At 46.7% G+C, this 19,086-nt stretch overlaps 1 protein-coding gene across 1 annotated transcript in view; it reads right to left on the bottom strand.

Moving 5' to 3' along the window:
* The window catches only part of GIT2 (GIT ArfGAP 2), a 195,537-nt gene that overhangs the window by 58,687 nt on the left and 117,764 nt on the right, over positions 1-19,086 (bottom strand). Inside the window, exons 10-13 of the mRNA XM_063938779.1 lie at positions 4,057-4,108; positions 3,905-3,977; positions 3,303-3,400; positions 1,607-1,718 (exon numbers count right to left, since the gene is read on the bottom strand). Of these exons, the coding sequence (XP_063794849.1) occupies positions 1,607-1,718; positions 3,303-3,400; positions 3,905-3,977; positions 4,057-4,108 (335 nt within the window). The remainder of the gene's footprint in view (positions 1-1,606; positions 1,719-3,302; positions 3,401-3,904; positions 3,978-4,056; positions 4,109-19,086) is intronic.

The following is a 19,086-nucleotide window of genomic DNA, read 5'->3' as shown; positions in this document are numbered from 1 at the left end:
TAGGCGGTGCCCCATCCTCCTGCTACGGCCGGCACCTCTCTATTGGAGCCAGATGTACGCTGCCGCTGGGTTCCTGCTCTCCACGCTGCTGCCCCCCAACCCCATCTTTTGCTCTCCGATCCCTCATCTCAATCCGACTTTTTTTAAAGTCGGATTGAGATTATTGGAAACGGGGCTAAAACCTGTCGGGATTGGCTTCGCTTCCGATAATGCAGGCTGATTGCGGCTGGAGCCGCCGATCAGCGTGCATTCCGACAAGTCGGGTTTCCCGACTTGTCGGAAAGAACGGGGCCGTAATGAGTAGGTCGGAACCCCTTCCGACCTAAAACTGTCGGAAGCTGCCGTCTTTCCGACAAGATGGCAGCTTCCGACAGTTACTGAATATACCCCATAATATACAAGTGTCATATCAGATTAATTAGTACAATGTCCTTGGCATTGTGACTGAAACGCATAAAAAAAAAAAAAAAACGCCTGACACTGGAAGAATTGCACAGAACCTGCGCCTGACTCGCGTCAGGCATAACATGCTGTGTGGCATATTGAGGTTAGATGTATAAGGACACATCTGTATGTTTTGGGTCATTATCTTGTTGTAGGATGAACCATTGATCAACTAGATGTAGACCAGCAGGTATTACATGGCATTGTAAGATGCTTTGGAAACCTTATAGGTCAGGGTGGTAGTCACTCAGAGTCACCAACTTGGAGGCACAAGACCCCGCTACCCCCCCCCCCCCCCCTTCACTTTTGATAGTTGGTGTCACATGGGTCTATTTAATAAGCAGTTGCAATGTGTTTAAGTATGAAATTTAAAAAGGACAGCACTTTTAATAGTAAAACATGGGAGTGTTTCGCAATTAAAAGCACGCCCCTTTTAAATCTTGGTCTTAAACTCGCTGAGAAGCGGTGGCTCGTAGTAAATAAACCCACTGAGTAACCATCCTGTTGCCGGCAAACAAAAACCCAGTGTGATAAAGTTAAGATTTCACATTTTGATTTGACAGTCCATAAGCCCTTCTACCAGTATTCAGGAGTCCACTGGCAGTGCTTCATGGCACATGGAAGCCTCTTTTTATTGCTGCAGAACAGCTGTAAGTTCTATACGCATTACTTGTTTCCTGAAAAGGGTGTAGTATGGTATGCCAGCGGCCGGGCTCCCGGCGACCAGCATACCGACAGAGTGGCGAGCGTAAATGAGCCCCTTGCGGGCTCGCTGCGCTCGCCACACTGCGGGCACGGTTATTCTTCCTCCAGGGGGGTCGTGGACCCCCACGAGGGATAAAAAGTGTCGGTATGCCGGCTCTCGGGATTCCGGCGCCAGTATACTGTGCGCCGGGATCCCGACAGTCGGCATACTGAAAACCACCCCCTGAAAAGGACCCTTTTTTATATATATATATATAAAAAAAAAAAACTGAAATGCACATTTTTCAGTATTTATTTTTTTAACCACTAGAAGTTTACAGCTGACCTTTGTACCATTGCAGGTAATTCATTGGCCTGTAATTGCTTACATTTTAATAAAATTTGTAAAAATGGGGTTGTCCTAAAAGTTTCACCAAAAGTGTATAGGTGTATGTATGTTTGTATTTTAAAAATTTACCTTTAGATCCAACCAGTGAATTCCCCTGTTGTCTTCTTTTAGCATCACTTAAAATGTCTATAACCAACGTAGCAAACTCATGGGCATTGAAACGGGCTAATTTTTGCCTTCCCTGAAATAAAAAAGATGGCTGAACACAAAGCTAAAACACTGTTTGCTGCTAGCTGAGTGGGTAATGTTCTGCAGTACAAATAACAGAAATAGAGCACAATTTTCTATGTGGATTTAGTTTACTTTTTCTGCCAGCTGTTGCTGGTCAGCCTGTGATTACTTCCCAGGCAGTGGAGAGTCACTGGGTGCAGGATATTAAACAAATGGGGGGTAATGTATTAAAAACGTCCTAACGGACGTTATGTGTCCAGGGGCGTATCACAACATTATCGTGGTGATACGCCCGCAGCCGCCACAATGTATGATTAAGGCCCCCGCCGATGTGTGAGTGCGTTATCCTACCTGTCCTGCGATAGGGCACTTTCCACATCGGCTGGTCTGGTCTCGCTCCCGGTGTCTATCTGCGCATGCGCGCCCTTTTCCCCTTCTCCCTGCTCGCGCTGGCGGCTTGAGGCGCATGCGCAAATAGGCTGGATGCTCGCCGGCGCCGGATGTGTGAGGAAGGGCTGCCTCAGGGAACAATAGGCGCGGGCGGGACTCTAGCGAGTGGGGTGCTGGTAGCGGGAGTAATAACTTTACAACTGACATTAATATACACATACACACAGAAGCAAAAATGTAGGTATAATAACACACACAAATATAATGGTGTGTCAGAGGCAATTACAAGTACCTGACAGCAGACACTTAAGTACAGTAACTTGTGGACGTACACTGCTGTGAGGTGAATATTGTTTTTGTCCACGAACAGTAAAGTTTTCGGGGGGGAAATTCAAGAACACAAAAAAAAACCAAGCAAGCTTTAACCTCACATCGCCTGCCCGGGGGAGGCGTTCCGGACCGGCGGCTTCAGGAGACGAAAAGGGACAGCAGAGGCAATCATACATTGCCTCTGCTCTTCGTCTCCCGTTCACTACAGCGGGGTAGCGGTAAGTGGCGGGGGCGCGCGGCGGCCAGGCAATACGGCGTTAACACGCCGTTCATACATATGGATGCAGCGCAAAGTGCTGCCTTAAGGTGCGCTGTGGTCAGCGGGAACCACAGCGCACTTTCACACATCTGGCCCATGATTGCAAGTCACAACATTTAGCACTTCACATGTACTGTATCACAGACATAATGTAACTTTATTGAGATTACAATTTTTACTTTAAAAGCACAGAGTCCCTTTGTCATTGGAAAAGCAGAGGTGACCAGGCCACTGCAAATCAACTAAGCTTCAGAGATACTTAGGGGTCTATTTACTAAGCCTTGGATTGAGATAAAAGTACCAGCCAATCAGCTCCTAACATGTTAGACTGTTTGAAAAATGTCAGTTAGGAGCTGATTGGCTGGTACTTTTAGCTCCATCCAAGACTTAGTAAATAGACCCCAAAAGCTAATCAAACACAGTAAAATATATTTATTTCGTTTTAATGGATTTAGCGAGTTTGAAAATGTAACATCATCACATGTTCAGACACCATTCATCAGGAATGGTTTTGTTGGCTTCCACAACAAGACAGGTTTGAAGCCTTTGATAGGCAAGGGCAACACAATGGCTGCACAATGCTCATTTTCAGCATTTCCAATATGATAATCTTGCCTGGTTACGTGTTGAGGAATATTCCGGATTGACAGGAAGGAAAGGTACGACTGTGGTCTCTGTGACAAGAGTACTGTGGTTTTGAGTGGCCAGCCAAACTGTAATCAAAATGAAACAATCAATCCCAGAAGAGCCAACATTTAATACATTGCAATTATCTTTCGAAACTCAGTATTAAAATAGTTTTAAACCTCGTCTTCCAACATTATTTGAAATATAAAAGGGTTCAGACCTATCATATGGGGTGGGGGACATATGCAGGTTACGGGAGATATTTGATATGCCGGCTGTTGGGATCCCATCGCTCACCGTGCCGGAATCCCGACAACTATTCTCCCTCTTGTGGTGTTCACGACACCCCTGGAAGAAGAATAAATAGCACGGCGCACACAGCACACCACTGTGCCTGCAAAAGGCTCTTTTACGCTCACCCCACTGCCTGCATGCCGGCGGTCAGGATCCTGGCGCCAGGATGCTGGGCGCCGGGGTCTCAAGCGCTGGCATAACATACTACACCCCGGGTTACAATTAACTGTGGTGAAATGAAACTTATATTACAAAGAGAACACACTCTTCTCAGTCAGTCAGTCCAATGACTGTACCTGCATCTGTCTCCCGCCTGTCAACTTCATCATACACATCCATAGCCAGTTCTTCAAATAAGTGATTACTTAACTGGAAAAAGAGACCATGAGTTTTTACAGTACTCCATGTAAATCCCAGAAGCCCTAAATGAGCACTCCATTATACTTACAGACTGAAGCTTTTTCTTTGCAGCTTTAGCGAGTTCTGACAAGTCTAGACTGCTGCAAACAGGAAAAGAAGCCATCAGCAGCTGTAGCACAAATTCACACCAACACTAATGTGATGCATACTTACCTACCTGACCCTCTCCATGAGGGAGAAAATGCTCTGTTCCTGGACTTTCCTGGTAATGTATGATTGCCATCACCTGTGGTGAAACACCTTTCTTATCAATTAACTAGCTCACCACAGGTGATGGCAATCATACCTTCCCAGGAAAGTCCAGGAACAGAGCATTTTCTCCCTCATGGAGAGGGTCAGGTAGGTAAGTATGATGTGAAGAGAGGTTTGTACATAAATTGTTAGTTAGTGATTTTGGTTTCCTGCTTGTACAAAATCTCCATTTAGCGACCTGTACATTTATTCATATAGATACAAGGTATGTACCCCTGGTAAAATAATATAATGCCCTTCAAATTTTCTGGAAGGGTCCTTTACAGGTCAGCATCTCACTTTTATAAATCCTTATTATTAATGGCAAAGTTAAAATGAAATTATTAAAGACATTATACGGCACAATATCTTGAAACATTTTTGTTATAGATGAAACATTAAACACATATTTATACAGTAGTGTGGACTAGTCTTCAGGACAAGGTGAAACTTCAGTCTCCTAATTGCATTTCTATAATACAATCCTGCAAAAGGTTTGTCTGGTACAAGCGAAGTGGGCTCAGAAAATGCCAGTACTGGATGCTCCCCCGCCACCACCTCACAGCAGAAGGTCCCATTTTGGATTTAATGATTTCCCCATGCACTTCTATGGGTTGTAAGGAAAAATCTGCAATGTTTGCCATAAAAACGCTTGGAACGCCGACACCACACAGCCATCGCCACTAACTGAATACCCAGCACAAGAATCTAGGGTGTGCAGACTTGTGTGGCAGAAATGACTGAAGAGTGAATTTTGTAAAATTGGCTTCAATGTTCGTTTCCCTACTGTGTGGTGGTATTGGTCAGGAATTATTTTATCCAATAAAGGACATTTTATTTTGACTTCAACAAGTCTGGTGAGTGCCGCTTATTTGTCGCAACTACTAATAGCCTAAGGGCTTAAGAGGGCACCGCAGCAAGAAAAGACTTATAACCCAAGGAGTGCCGGATAACTGGATCGTATATATATATATTTATTATATATATTTATATATATATATATATATATATATATATATATATATATATATATATATATATATATAGAGAGAGAGAGAGAGAGAGAGAGAGAGAGAGAGAGAGAGAGAGAGAGAGAGAGAGAGAGAGAGAGAGAGAGAGAGAGAGGGAGGAAAGTCAATAGAGGCACGCTCCAGATTTTCCAAATGTGCAAAGACAGTTCTCATTTATTATGATATATGTTACATAATCCACTTGAATAGATTCTATTCAAGTGGATTATGTAACGTATATCATAATAAATGAGAACTGTCTTTGCACATTTGGAAAATCTGGAGAGTGCCTCTATTGACTTTCTATAATTACAATGTTTCACATTGGAGTGGACACCCCAGTTGTTGAATTTTTGAGGATGTGAGTGCGACCGCCTCTTGTTTGCTCACCTTGAAAAAGGGGCGGTTTAGGCCCCGAAACGTTGGAATGCAAATTGATACTATGATCCATTAAAAAGCACTTTTTACATATCTGCTCAATCTGCTCAAGACTCTGAGTGCCGCTGTATGGATTAGAGGTATTGGTATATATATATATATATATATATATATATATATATATATAAAATAATTCCTTCACTTAACATAAATAGGTGGCACCTTCACACTATGATTTGCAATCAGTTCATATTAGAGACCAGATGATACATTTACTAAGCATTAATTTGTAAGATGATAAACATCAATGACTAAAAATACAGTATTTACTAAGCATCGGTTTTGACGGTCCTTTGATAAACACAGTCGATGTCTATCGGTTTGTAAGCCCCTATACTGCCACAAACAAGTTAAAAAAAAACAACTAACTTGTAAGAATCAACAGTAAATCTGCCATGGTATTCACGGATCTTTGCAGATTTGATTATTTAAAATTGGGGGGGGGGAAAAAATCTAATATAAAAAAACAAACAAACAAACAAAAAAACAGTGAGGGCCCCCAGCATATTGATAAGCTGACTTAGGCCTAGACTGGTATAGGGGGAAAAATAGTGTGCGGTCCCGATTATTCACTAACCAGCACTAGGCTAAACAAACCAGAGCGGTGACACTATATAGTACAGAGACATGCAGCATGGGGTACCCCCGCGATAATGTCAACCAGCCATAGACTGGTCAAGCCAGGCCTAGAGTCCATAAGGAATGGGGACCTACTACCTATGGACAACCAGCTGTTCTCTGCACACCAGGGTGGAGAGTACATAGGTAATAATAAGGACCATGGGGTATAGACGGGCTCCGCAGGAGACATGGGCACTCTAAGACTTTAGATGGGTGTGAACTGGCTCCTCCCTTTATGCCCCTCCTCCAGACCTCAGTTATAGAACTGTGCCCAGAGGAGACTGACAGTACGAGGAAAGGATTTTTGTTAATCTAAGGGCGAGATACATACCAGCCCACACCACACACACCGTACAACATGGTATAAACTAAACCAGTTAACAGCATGAAAAAACAGCATCAGCCAGAGACTGATCTCAACTGTAACATAACCCTTATGTAAGCAACAACTATATACAAGCCTTGCAGAATTTGTCCCCACTGGGACGGGCGCCCAGCATCCTCTACGGACTAGGAGAAAAAGATTTACCGGTAGGTTTAAAATTTTATTTTCTCTTACGTCCTAGAGGATGCTGGGGACTCCGTAAGGACCATGGGGATTATACTAAAGCTCCAAACCGGGCGGGAGAGTGTGGATGACTCTGCAGCACCGATTGAGCAAACATGAGGTCCTCATCAGCCAGGGTATCAAACTTGTAGAATTTTGCAAAAGTGTTTGAACCCGACCAAGTAGCTGCTCGGCAAAGCTGCAATGCCGAGACGCCCTCGGGCAGCCGCCCAAGAAAAGCCCATCTTCCTAGTGGAATGGGCCTTTACCAAATTTGGTAACGGCAATCCAGCCGTAGAATGAGCCTGCTGAATCGTGTTACAGATCCAGCGAGCAATAGACTGCTTAGAAGCAGGAGCGCCAACCTTGTTGGCTACATACAGGACAAACAGTGCCTCTTTTTTCCTAACCCTAGAAGTCCTGGCTACATAAATTTTTAAGGCCCCGACTACATCAAGGGACTTGGAATCCTCCAAGTCACCCGTAGCCACAGGCACCACAATAGGTTGGTTCATATGAAACGACGAAACCACTTTAGGCAGAAATTGAGGACGAGTCCACAACTCTGCTCAATCCACATGGGAAATTAGATAGGGGCTCTTGTGAGACAAAGCCGCCAATTCGGACACCCGCCTCGCAGATGCCAAGGCCAACAACATGACCACCTTTCAAGTGAGAAATTTTAATTCAACTGTTTGAAGAGGTTCAAACCAGTGTGATTTAAGGAACTGTAACACCACGTTAAGGTCCCACAGCGCCAGTGGGGGCACAAAAGGAGGTTGGATGTGCAGCACTCCTTTTACAAAAGTTTGGACTTCTGGGAGAGAAGCCAAATCCTTCTGAAAGAATATAGATAAGGGAGAAAACGACCCAGCTGAAAATCTTCGTACGAGAATTCTTGGCTTCACACCAAGACACATATTTCCTCCAGATACGGTGATAATGCTTCGCCGTTACCTCCTTCCTAGCTTTGATTAGAGTAGGGATGACTTCCTCCGGAATACCTTTCCTAGCTAGGATTTGGTGTTCAACGGCCATGCCGTCAAACGTAACCTCGGTAAGTCTTGGAACACACAGGGCCCCTGTTGTAACAGGTCCTCCCTGGGAGGAAGAGGCCACGGATCATCTGTGATCATTTCCTGAAGATCTGAATACCAGGCCCTTCGAGGCCAATCTGGAACAATGAGTATTGTCTGCACTCTTGTTTGTCTTATGATTCTCAATATTTTTGAGATAAGTGGAAGTGAAGGGGACACATAAACCGACTGAAACACCCACGGTGTCACCAGGGCGTCCACCGCCACTGCCTGAGGGTCCCTCGACCTGGAACAATACGTCCAAAGCTTTCTGTTGAGGTGTGACGCCATCATGTCTATTTGAGGAAGTCCCTAACGACTTGTTACCTCTGCAAAGACCACTTGATGAAGTCCCCACTCTCCTGGATGGAGATCGTGTCTGCTGAGGAAGTCTGCTTCACAGTTACGGAATGAAGACCGCTGACAGAGCGCTTACATGATTTTCCGCCCAGCGAAGAATCCTGGTGGCTTCCGCCATTGCTACTCTGCTCTTTGTCCCGCCTAGGCGGCTTACATGCGCCACGGCTGTGACGTTGTCTGACTGGATCAGAACGGGTAGGTTGCGAAAAAGCTTCTCCTCCTGTTGCCAGCCGTTGTATATGGCCCCTAATTCCAGTACAATGATGTGTAGACAAGCCTCCTGGCTTGACCATATTCCCTGAAAATTTTTTCCTTGTGTGACTGCTCCCCATCCTCGGAGGCTCGCATCCGTGGTCACAAGAACCCAATTTTGAATGCCGAAGCTGCGACCCTCTAGAAGGTGAGCACTCTGGAGCCACCACCGGAGAGAGACCCTGGCCCTGGGGGACAGACTTATCTTCCGATGCATTTGTAGATGAGACCCTGACCACTTGTCCAGAAGGTCCCACTGAAAAGTTCTCGCATGGAACCTGCCAAACGGAATGGCCTCATAGGCCGCCACCATCTTTTCCAATACTCGAGTGCATTGATAAACTACACTCCTTTTGGTTTCAGTAGGTCCTTGACCATGTTCTGGAGTTCCTGGGCTTTTTCCATTGGGAGAAAAACCCTCTTTTTTTCCGTGTCCAGAACCATGCCCAAAAATGACAGCCGAGTTGTCCGAACCAACTGCGACTTTGGTAGATTTAGAATCCAGCCGTATTGTTGTAGTACTCTCAGGGAGAGGGACATGCTTTTTAGTAACTGATCACTTGACCCTGCCTTTATCAGGAGATCGTCCAAGTATGGGATAATTGTGACCCCCTGCTTGCGCAGGAGCACCATCATTCCTGCCATTACCTTGGTGAAAATTCTCGGGCCGTGGAAAGCCCAAACAGCAACGTCTGAAACTGGTAATGACAGTCCTGTACAGCGAATCTCAGGTACGCCTGATGAGGCGGATATATGGGGACATGAAGGTATGTATCCTTTATGTCTAGTGACACCATAAAATCCCCCCCTTTCCAGGCTGGAGATCACTGCCCGGAGAGATTCCATCTTGAATTTGAACCTTTTCAATTATAGGTTTAGGGATTTTAGATTCAGAATTGGTCTGACCGAGCCATCCGGCTTCGGGACCACAAACAGGGTTGAATAAAACCCTTTCCCCTGTTGCACTAGGGGAACCTTGATAATCACCTGCTGTTGACACAGCTTTTGTATGGCAGCTGAAACTATTTCCCTCTCTGGGGGAGAAGCTGGCAAGGGCGATTTGAAAAAATCGGTGTGGAGGCATGTTTTCGAATTCCAGATTGTAGCCTTGGGATACAATTTCAACCACCCAAGGATCCAAATTCGACTGAACCCAGACTTGGCTGAAGACTCGAAGACGTGCCCCCACCGATGCGGACTCCCGTAGCGGAGCCCAAGCGTCATGCGGTGGATTGTGTAGAGGCCGGGGAGGATTTTTGTTCCTGGGAACTAGCCGTAGCTGGTGTTTTTTTCCCTCTACCTCTGGCGAGGAAGGAGGAGCCACGACGCTTTCTGAACTTATGCGACCGAAAGGACTGCCTCTGGTATTGAGGTGTTTTCTTTTGCTGTGGGGGAACGCAAGGTAAAAAAGAAGACTTACCCGCAGTAGCTGTGGAAATCAGGTCCGCGAGGCCCTCCCCAAATAAAAACCTCACCTTTATAAGGCAAAGCCACCATATGTCTCTTTGAATCAGCATCACCTGTCCATTGACGGGTCCACAGGGACCTTCTAGCAGAAACTGCCATGGCATTGACTCTTGAACCCAACAGCCCAATATCTCTCGCAGCTTCTCTCATATAAAACGCTGCGTCCTTGATGTGACCTAAGGTCAACAAAATACTATCTTTATCTAGGTGTTAATGTCAGATGACAAGTTATCTGCCCACGCTGCAATTGCGCTACCCACCCATGCAGATTCTACTGCAGGTCTGAGCAGGGATCCCGTAGTCGCATAAATTGATTTTAAGGTAGTGCCACCTTTTTGGACAAGCGCGTCAAGGCCCCGTCCACCGTGGGCGAGGATTGCCACCGTAACCTGTCCTTTGAGGGGAAAGGATACACCATAATTATACTCTTGGGAACCTGCAGCCTCTTGTCTGGAGTTTCCAAAGCCTTTTCAAATAAAGCGTTCAGCACATGAGATGGGGAAAACGTTACCTCAGGTTTCTTTTCCTTAAACATGCAGACCCTCGTGTCAGGGACAGAGGGGTCCACTGTGATATGCAAAACATCTTTTATTGCAATAATCATATATTGAACACTCTTGGGTGTAACCTTGCATCATCATAGTCGACACTGGAGTCAGAATCCGTGTCGGTATCAGTGTCTGTTACCTGGGAAAAGGGACGTTTATGGGACCCTGAAGGGTCTTGTGACACAATCAAAGCCATGGATTGACTCCCTGCTTTGTCCAATCTCTTATGTAACAAAGTCACATTAGCATTTAACACATTCCACATCTCCACCCAATCACGAGTCGGCTGTGCCGACGGAGACACCACCACCATCTGCTCTGCATCCTCCCTAGACGAGCCTTCTGCTTCAGACATGTCGACACACACGTACTGACACCCCCACACACAATGGGATATATGAATATGGGGACAGACCCACAATAAGGCCCTTTGGAGAAAGAGAGAGTATGCCAGCACACACCCAGCGCCACTAGATACTGAAACGAAGTCCCAGCCTGTATAGCGCTTTTATACACAAATTAGCACCAAATAAATGTGCCCCCCCCCCCCCTCGTTTTCCCCCCCCTGTTACTTGTACAGCAGGGGAGAGTCCGGTATCAGCTTCTCTGTGGAGAAAATGGCGCTGGTTAGTGCTGGAGGATCAAGCTCCGCCCCCTCGACGGCGGGCTTCGGTCCCGCTATTTTTCTTTATATTGGCAGGGAAATTTTCATATACTGCCTCCGCAGTATCTATGTATATGCAAGGCTTATGCGAGGTAAAAATCGCTGCTCAGGACGCCCCCCCTGCGCCCTGCACCCTTGCTGTGCCTGTGTGTGATGTGGGAGCAATCTCCTGATTGGCTTTGCGCGTCTGAGCTGGCAGACAGCACATCGCACAGCTCCCTCCATTAGTTTCAATGGTGGGAACTTTGCGGTCAGCGGTGGGGTTACCCGCGGTCAGCCGCTGACCGCGGGTGACCTCACCGCTGACCGCAAAGTTCCCACCATTGAAGATAATGGAGGGGGCTGTGCGATGCGCGTCTGACAGCTCCGACGCGCATACAGCCAATCAGGAGAGTGCCACGAAGTGGCGCTTCCTGATTGGCTGAAGGGACCTTTCTGTGACAGGAGTCACGGGGGGTCTCTGCATTCGGGGAAAGGGGTCCCATGTGTAAACATGGGACCCCTTTCAGTCCGTCTGGTTCGGGTAAATGCGTTTTTTTGTTTTGCCAAGTACGTGGATTATAATAAAAGAACTGGACACTGGATCATGCGAGTATAATTTTATTTTCAAATACCCCGGACGTTGACATTGGAGACGAGGCCAGAGTCGGCGTGTCAACATAGGTAAGTATGTGTGTCGGCATGTATGTAATAAAGTTATACTTTCACGGTGTCTGTGTCCTGTTTTTATTTGGGTATTTTTTTTGCAGTAGAACTACAGGTACCAGCGGGCCCGTTTCCCCCCCGCATGCTGTTACTTGTGGTTCTCCAAGTACCGGCTTGCGGGGGAGGCTTGCTGGGACTTGTAGTTCTTCTGCAAAAAACCAATATTCTTCCATTTTCAACAAGGCTATCAGCCCCCCATCCACAGCCCTTGGATGGGGGAGGACAGCCTCGGGCTTCACCCCTGGCCCTTGGGTGGCTGGGGGGGGGGGACCCCTTGATTGAAGGGGTCCCCACTCCTCCGGGGTACCCCGGCCAGGGGTGACTAGTTGGGTATTTAATGCCACGGCCGCAGGGCGCTGTATAAAAGTGACCCCCGGCTGTGGCATTATGTGTCCAGCTACTGGAGCCCGGTGCTGGTACAAAAAATACGGGGGACCCCTACTCTTTTTGTCCTTCGTATTTTTTGCACCAGGACCAGGCGCAGAGCCCGGTGCTGGTTGTTAAAATACGGGGGAATCCCCTGTCATTTTTTTCCCCGTATTTTGGCAACCAGGACCGGCTCAAAGAGCCCGAGGCTGGTTATGCTTAGGAGGGGGGACCGCACGCATTTTTTTTCCGGGTTTACCGTTTTTTCAACATTTTTAAAAATCTAATCAAAATCCGTCAAATCGGCCGTTTTTCGACAGCGGGACTGTCGAATTCGTTTTTTATTGAATATGTCGAATTCCGGCACCCACCTGCCGGAATTCGACGGTCGAATTGTGACGAATTTAAAAACGGGCGAAAAAGTGCCGCAATTCGCCCGGAATTGCATATACCCCATAGTCTAGCTTTGTGTAACCAACTTAATGTCATGTGCAAACATCTTGTCATTCCTCTGAACAGACAATAGGTAAGCCTTTGTAAAAGTAAAATTGCTGAAGCTGTGAACTGCTATTTGGGCAGTACAGATGGACGCAGGAGTGAGGCCATTTTGCACAGTAGCAGCACAGTAAGGACTTTGTGATGCTCAAGCACACTCCAGCAGTGGCCCTGCAGTGTGGTTTGGATCAATGTCTTATTCAAAGACAAACTTCCTCCACAGTTTGAGCCTTTTGGCAGAGGATATCCTGTTTTTGTCCAGGGTCTGTCTATAATGTGCACCTTCTTTCTCCCATCAATCCTGACAAGGCTTTTCAAAGTATGCCTAAAATGACAAGATGCTACTACTGCCATATGTCAGTGTGGTGATGGTGTTACATGGCTGGTATGTGGTGTTTGAGGTGTGCCATAAAAAATATCTAACCATTCAGGGCAAATAGATCTAGGTTACCCTGTAAGACCACAAAACATTCTGGCATATCTCTGCAGGGTCTTCAAGGAGGCATTTTTCAAACTCTAAGCAAGAGAGGATAAAGTTTTTGTTTTTCCATTACTTTTGTCTTCCCAGACATCCAATCAAGTATTTTTCACAGAATGCCTAGGTGATTGCTAAACCACGTATATTATCATATACACTAACACCTGACTTCTATATTTAATACAATGCCACAGTTGTTTCATAGAACAGAACAAATGATGGTACTAAGTAGAGCAGGTCCTTTGTTTTCTCTGTACACACTGTCAGTCTGTTTTTACATCCACCCCTGTGACTGTGTACTCAGCATTTAGGTCAATTAACAAAGCCCTTTACTCAGAATCTTGTGCTGAGGATTTTAAGAGACATATCAATTAGCCTTGAAGGGTTTCTAATCTCAGATCATCTTCACCCTTCATTACAGTAGAACTTTAGCAACTGACAAAACTTGTGCTAGTTTTACTTAACAGCACTATGAATAACGGTTTCAAACCATCTTATCATAGACACTGATGAACTTGTTATCTAAACAGCATGTTACAAATTGATAAGGTGGTGGCTGAAATAATTATGTAATTCCCATTTGCAACCCTATAAGGTCAAATTAAACAAGATATTAAACAAGATATAATTATATTACTAATTTAATTAAGTGTAACTTTACTTCCAGTAAGCAACTTTTTCTACCGGTGGGCAGTCTGGACAAGAAAGAAGCATTTTAATTAAGATCCCCACTCTACTCCCTGTAACAGCCCAAAACATCAGGTAACGGAGTGAGGGTCCCCCTTAAGCAGGAGTGGGCAACAAACAGCCCTTCAGCTGCTGTAGAACTACACCTCCCAGAATTCCCTGCAACTGTTTTGCAATTTGGCCATGCTAAAACTGTTGCAGGGCATGCTGGGATATGCAGTTCAACAACGGCTGGAGGGCTGCTTATTGCCCACCTCTGGTATTAAGTAATCGGAGAGCCCTGTAGATAAACGCAGGCAAGAGCAATGCAAGTCCTGGCTCCCTGCAAAACACACAGCTATGTGTCATGGTCTCTTCTTTCCAAGTGATCTAGCTGCTCACATTCCAAGAATTCTAAAACAAAGTTGCCATGAAAAAGAGACCGTTCTCACCAATCTGCAAGGTGATTTTCAATGCTGGAATTCGTTTTGCGCTACTGTACCCTGAAAATTTTCTCCCTACTGCATCTCCATCAGCCATGGACTTAGCAGACAGACTATTACGCAGTCACGACATCTGGACCACGCGTGGACTGATGGATAAGTTACAATTAATCTGGTATAGTTTTGTGTGTCTTCTCAATATAATCATCACTACTCCAATGTTGCTTTGTTCCCATTCACTGCCCACTTCCACCGTTACTTTCTCCTCGTCTCATTTGTTATATGTTTCTATATTACTGAGCTGGTCAATAGTGTCACGGATGTGGATTCTAAAAATGTTCAAATTGTGAAAAGGACACCATTCCATTTTGTTGGTTCTTATTGTTATTATACAGATATCCAATCCAAGGTTCCGTGTTAACACGCCACCTTTCTCTTTTGGCCTGTCCCCCTGCTCACTGGGACGAGGGGGACTCATGACTACAGAATGCTTGTTTTGATGGTAAATCAGGTGGTTGGTGTGTGCGATAGTGTTAAAATAAGAATTTACTTACCGATAATTCTATTTCTCATAGTCCGTAGTGGATGCTGGGAACTCCGAAAGGACCATGGGGAATAGCGGCTCCGCAGGAGACTGGGCACAAAAGTAAAAGCTTTAGGACTACCTGGTGTGCACTGGCTCCTCCCCCTATGACCCTCCTCCAAGCCTCAGTTAGGATACTGTGCCCGGACGAGCGTACACAATAAGGAAGGATTTTGAATCCCGGGTAAGACTCATACCAGCCACACCCATCACACCGTACAACTTGTGATCTGAACCCAGTTAACAGCATGATAACAGAGGAGCCTCTGAAAAGATGGCTCACAACAATAATAACCCGATTTTTGTAACAATAACTATGTACAAGTATTGCAGACAATCCGCACTTGGGATGGGCGCCCAGCATCCACTACGGACTATGAGAAATAGAATTATCGGTAAGTAAATTCTTATTTTCTATGACGTCCTAGTGGATGCTGGGAACTCCGAAAGGACCATGGGGATTATACCAAAGCTCCCAAACGGGCGGGAGAGTGCGGATGACTCTGCAGCACCGAATGAGAGAACTCCAGGTCCTCCTCAGCCAGGGTATCAAATTTGTAGAATTTAGCAAACGTGTTTGCCCCTGACCAAGTAGCTGCTCGGCAAAGTTGTAAAGCCGAGACCCCTCGGGCAGCCGCCCAAGATGAGCCCACTTTCCTTGTGGAATGGGCTTTTACAGATTTTAGCTGTGGCAGGCCTGCCACAGAATGTGCAAGCTGAATTGTACTACAAATCCAACGAGCAATAGTCTGCTTAGAAGCAGGAGCACCCAGCTTGTTGGGTGCATACAGGATAAACAGCGAGTCAGATTTTCTGACTCCAGCCGTCCTGGAAACATATATTTTCAGGGCCCTGACTACGTCCAGCAACTTGGAGTCCTCCAAGTCCCTAGTAGCCGCAGGTACCACAATAGGCTGGTTTAAGTGAAACGCTGAAACCACCTTAGGGAGAAATTGAGGACGAGTCCTCAATTCTGCCCTGTCCGTATTAAAAATTAGGTAAGGGCTTTTATAGGATAAAGCCGCCAATTCTGAGACACGCCTGGCTGAAGCCAGGGCTAACAGCATTATCACTTTCCATGTGAGATATTTTAAGTCCACAGTGGTGAGTGGTTCAAACCAATGTGATTTTAGGAACCCCAAAACTACATTGAGATCCCAAGGTGCCACTGGAGGCACAAAAGGAGGCTGTATATGCAGTACCCCCTTGACAAACGTCTGAACTTCAGGAACTGAAGCTAGTTTTTTCTGGAAGAAAATCGACAGGGCCGAAATTTGAACCTTAATGGACCCTAATTTTAGGCCCATAGACAGTCCTGTTTGCAGGAAATGCAGGAAACGACCCAGTTGAAATTCCTCTGTAGGGGCCTTCCTGGCCTCACACCACGCAACATATTTACGCCAAATACGGTGATAATGTTGCACAGTTACATCCTTCCTGGCTTTGATCAGGGTAGGGATGACTTCATCCGGAATGCCTTTTTCCTTCAGGATCCGGCGTTCAACCGCCATGCCGTCAAACGCAGCCGCGGTAAGTCTTGGAACAGACAGGGTCCCTGCTGGAGCAGGTCCTTTCTTAGAGGTAGAGGCCACGGGTCCTCCGTGAGCATCTCTTGAAGTTCCGGGTACCAAGTCCTTCTTGGCCAATCCGGAGCCACGAGTATAGTCCTTACTCCTCTCCTTCTTATGATTCTCAGTACTTTGGGTATGAGAGGCAGAGGAGGGAACACATACACTGACTGGTACACCCACGGTGTTACCAGAGCGTCCACAGCTATTGCCTGAGGGTCCCTTGACCTGGCGCAATATCTGTCTAGTTTTTTGTTGAGGCGGGACGCCATCATGTCCACCTTTGGTTTTTCCCAACGGTTCACAATCATGTGGAAGACTTCTGGGTGAAGTCCCCACTCCCCCGGGTGGAGGTCGTGTCTGCTGAGGAAGTCTGCTTCCCAGTTGTCCACTCCCGGAATGAATACTGCTGACAGTGCTATCACATGATTTTCCGCCCAGCGAAGAATCCTTGCAACTTCTGCCATTGCCCTCCTGCTTCTTGTGCCGCCCTGTCTGTTTACGTGGGCGACTGCCGTGATGTTGTCCGACTGGATCAACACCGGCTGACCCTGAAGCAGAGGCCTTGCTTGACTTAGGGCATTGTAAATGGCCGTTAGTTCCAGGATATTTATGTGAAATGACGTTTCCATGCTTGACCACAAGCCCTGGAAATTTCTTCCCTGTGACTGCTCCCCAGCCTCTCAGGCTGGCATCCGTGGTCACCAGGACCCAGTCCTGAATGCCGAATCTGCGGCCCTCTAGAAGATGAGCACTCTGCAACCACCACAGGAGAGACACCCTTGTCCTTGGAGACAGGGTAATCCGCTGATGCATCTGAAGATGCGATCCGGACCATTTGTCCAGCAGATCCCACTGAAAAGTTCTTGCGTGGAATCTGCCGAATGGAATCGCTTCATAAGAAGCCACCATTTTTCCCAGGACCCTTGTGCATTGATGCACTGACACTTGGCCTGGTTTTAGGAGGTTCCTGACTAGCTCGGATAACTCCCTGGCTTTCTCCTCCGGGAGAAACACCTTTTTCTGGACTGTGTCCAGAATCATCCCTAGGAACAGCAGACGTGTCGTCGGAATCAGCTGCGATTTTGGAATATTTAGAATCCACCCGTGCTGTCGTAGTACTACTTGAGATAGTGCTACTCCGACCTCTAACTGTTCCCTGGACCTTGCCCTTATCAGGAGATCGTCCAAGTAAGGGATAATTAAGACGCCTTTTCTTCGAAGAAGAATCATCATTTCGGCCATTACCTTGGTAAAGACCCGGGGTGCCGTGGACAATCCAAACGGCAGCGTCTGAAACTGATAGTGACAGTTCTGTACCACAAACCTGAGGTACCCTTGGTGAGAAGGGCAAATTGGGACATGGAGGTAAGCATCCTTGATGTACAGAGACACCATATAGTCCCCTTCTTCCAGGTTCGCTATCACTGCTCTGAGTGACTCCATCTTGAATTTGAACCTTTGTATGTAAGTGTTCAAGGATTTCAGATTTAAAATAGGTCTCACCGAGCAGTCCGGCTTCGGTACCACAAACAGCGTGGAATAATACCCCTTTCCCTGTTGTAGGAGGGGTACCTTGATTATCACCTGCTGGGAATACAGCTTGTGAATGGCTTCCAATACCGCCTCCCTGTCGGAGGGAGACGTTGGTAAAGCAGACTTCAGGAACCGGCGAGGGGGAGACGTCTCGAATTCCAATTTGTACCCCTGAGATACTACCTGCAGGATCCAGGGGTCCACTTGCGAGTGAGCCCACTGCGCGCTGAAATTCTTGAGACGGGCCCCCACCGTGCCGGAGTCCGCTTGTAAGGCCCCAGCGTCATGCTGAGGACTTAGCAGAAGCGGGGGAGGGCTTCTGTTCCTGGGAAGAGGCTGCCTGCTGCAGTCTTTTTCCCCTTCCTCTGCCCCGGGGCAGATATGAGTGGCCTTTTGCCCGCTTGCCCTTATGGGGACGAAAGGACTGAGCCTGAAAAGACGGTGTCTTTTTCTGCTGAGAGGTGACCTGGGGTAAAAAGGTGGATTTCCCAGCCGTTGCCACCAGGTCCGATAGACCGACCCCAAATAACTCCTCCCCTTTATACGGCAATACTTCCATATGCCGTTTGGAATCCGCATCACCTGACCACTGTCGCGTCCATAACCCTCTTCTGGCAGAAATGGACAGCGCACTTACTCTTGATGCCAGAGTGCAAATATCCCTCTGTGCATCTCGCATATATAGAAATGCATCCTTTAAATGCTCTATAGTCAATAATATACTGTCCCTGTCCAGGGTATCAATATTTTCAGTCAGGGAATCCGACCAAGCCACCCCAGCACTGCACATCCAGGCTGAGGCGATTGCTGGTCGCAGTATAATACCAGTATGTGTGTATATACTTTTTAGGATATTTTCCAGCTTCCTATCAGCTGGTTCCTTGAGGGCGGCCGTATCAGGAGACGGTAACGCCACTTGTTTTGATAAGCGTGTGAGCGCCTTATCTACCCTAGGGGGTGTTTCCCAACGCGCCCTAACCTCTGGCGGGAAAGGGTATAATGCC

The sequence above is a fragment of the Pseudophryne corroboree genome, chromosome 1, assembly GCF_028390025.1.
Source record: "Pseudophryne corroboree isolate aPseCor3 chromosome 1, aPseCor3.hap2, whole genome shotgun sequence".
In the NCBI taxonomy this organism is placed as follows: domain Eukaryota; kingdom Metazoa; phylum Chordata; class Amphibia; order Anura; family Myobatrachidae; genus Pseudophryne; species Pseudophryne corroboree.
Note: the sequence above shows the minus strand (reverse complement) of the source record. Positions and strands in the feature narration are given on the sequence as shown.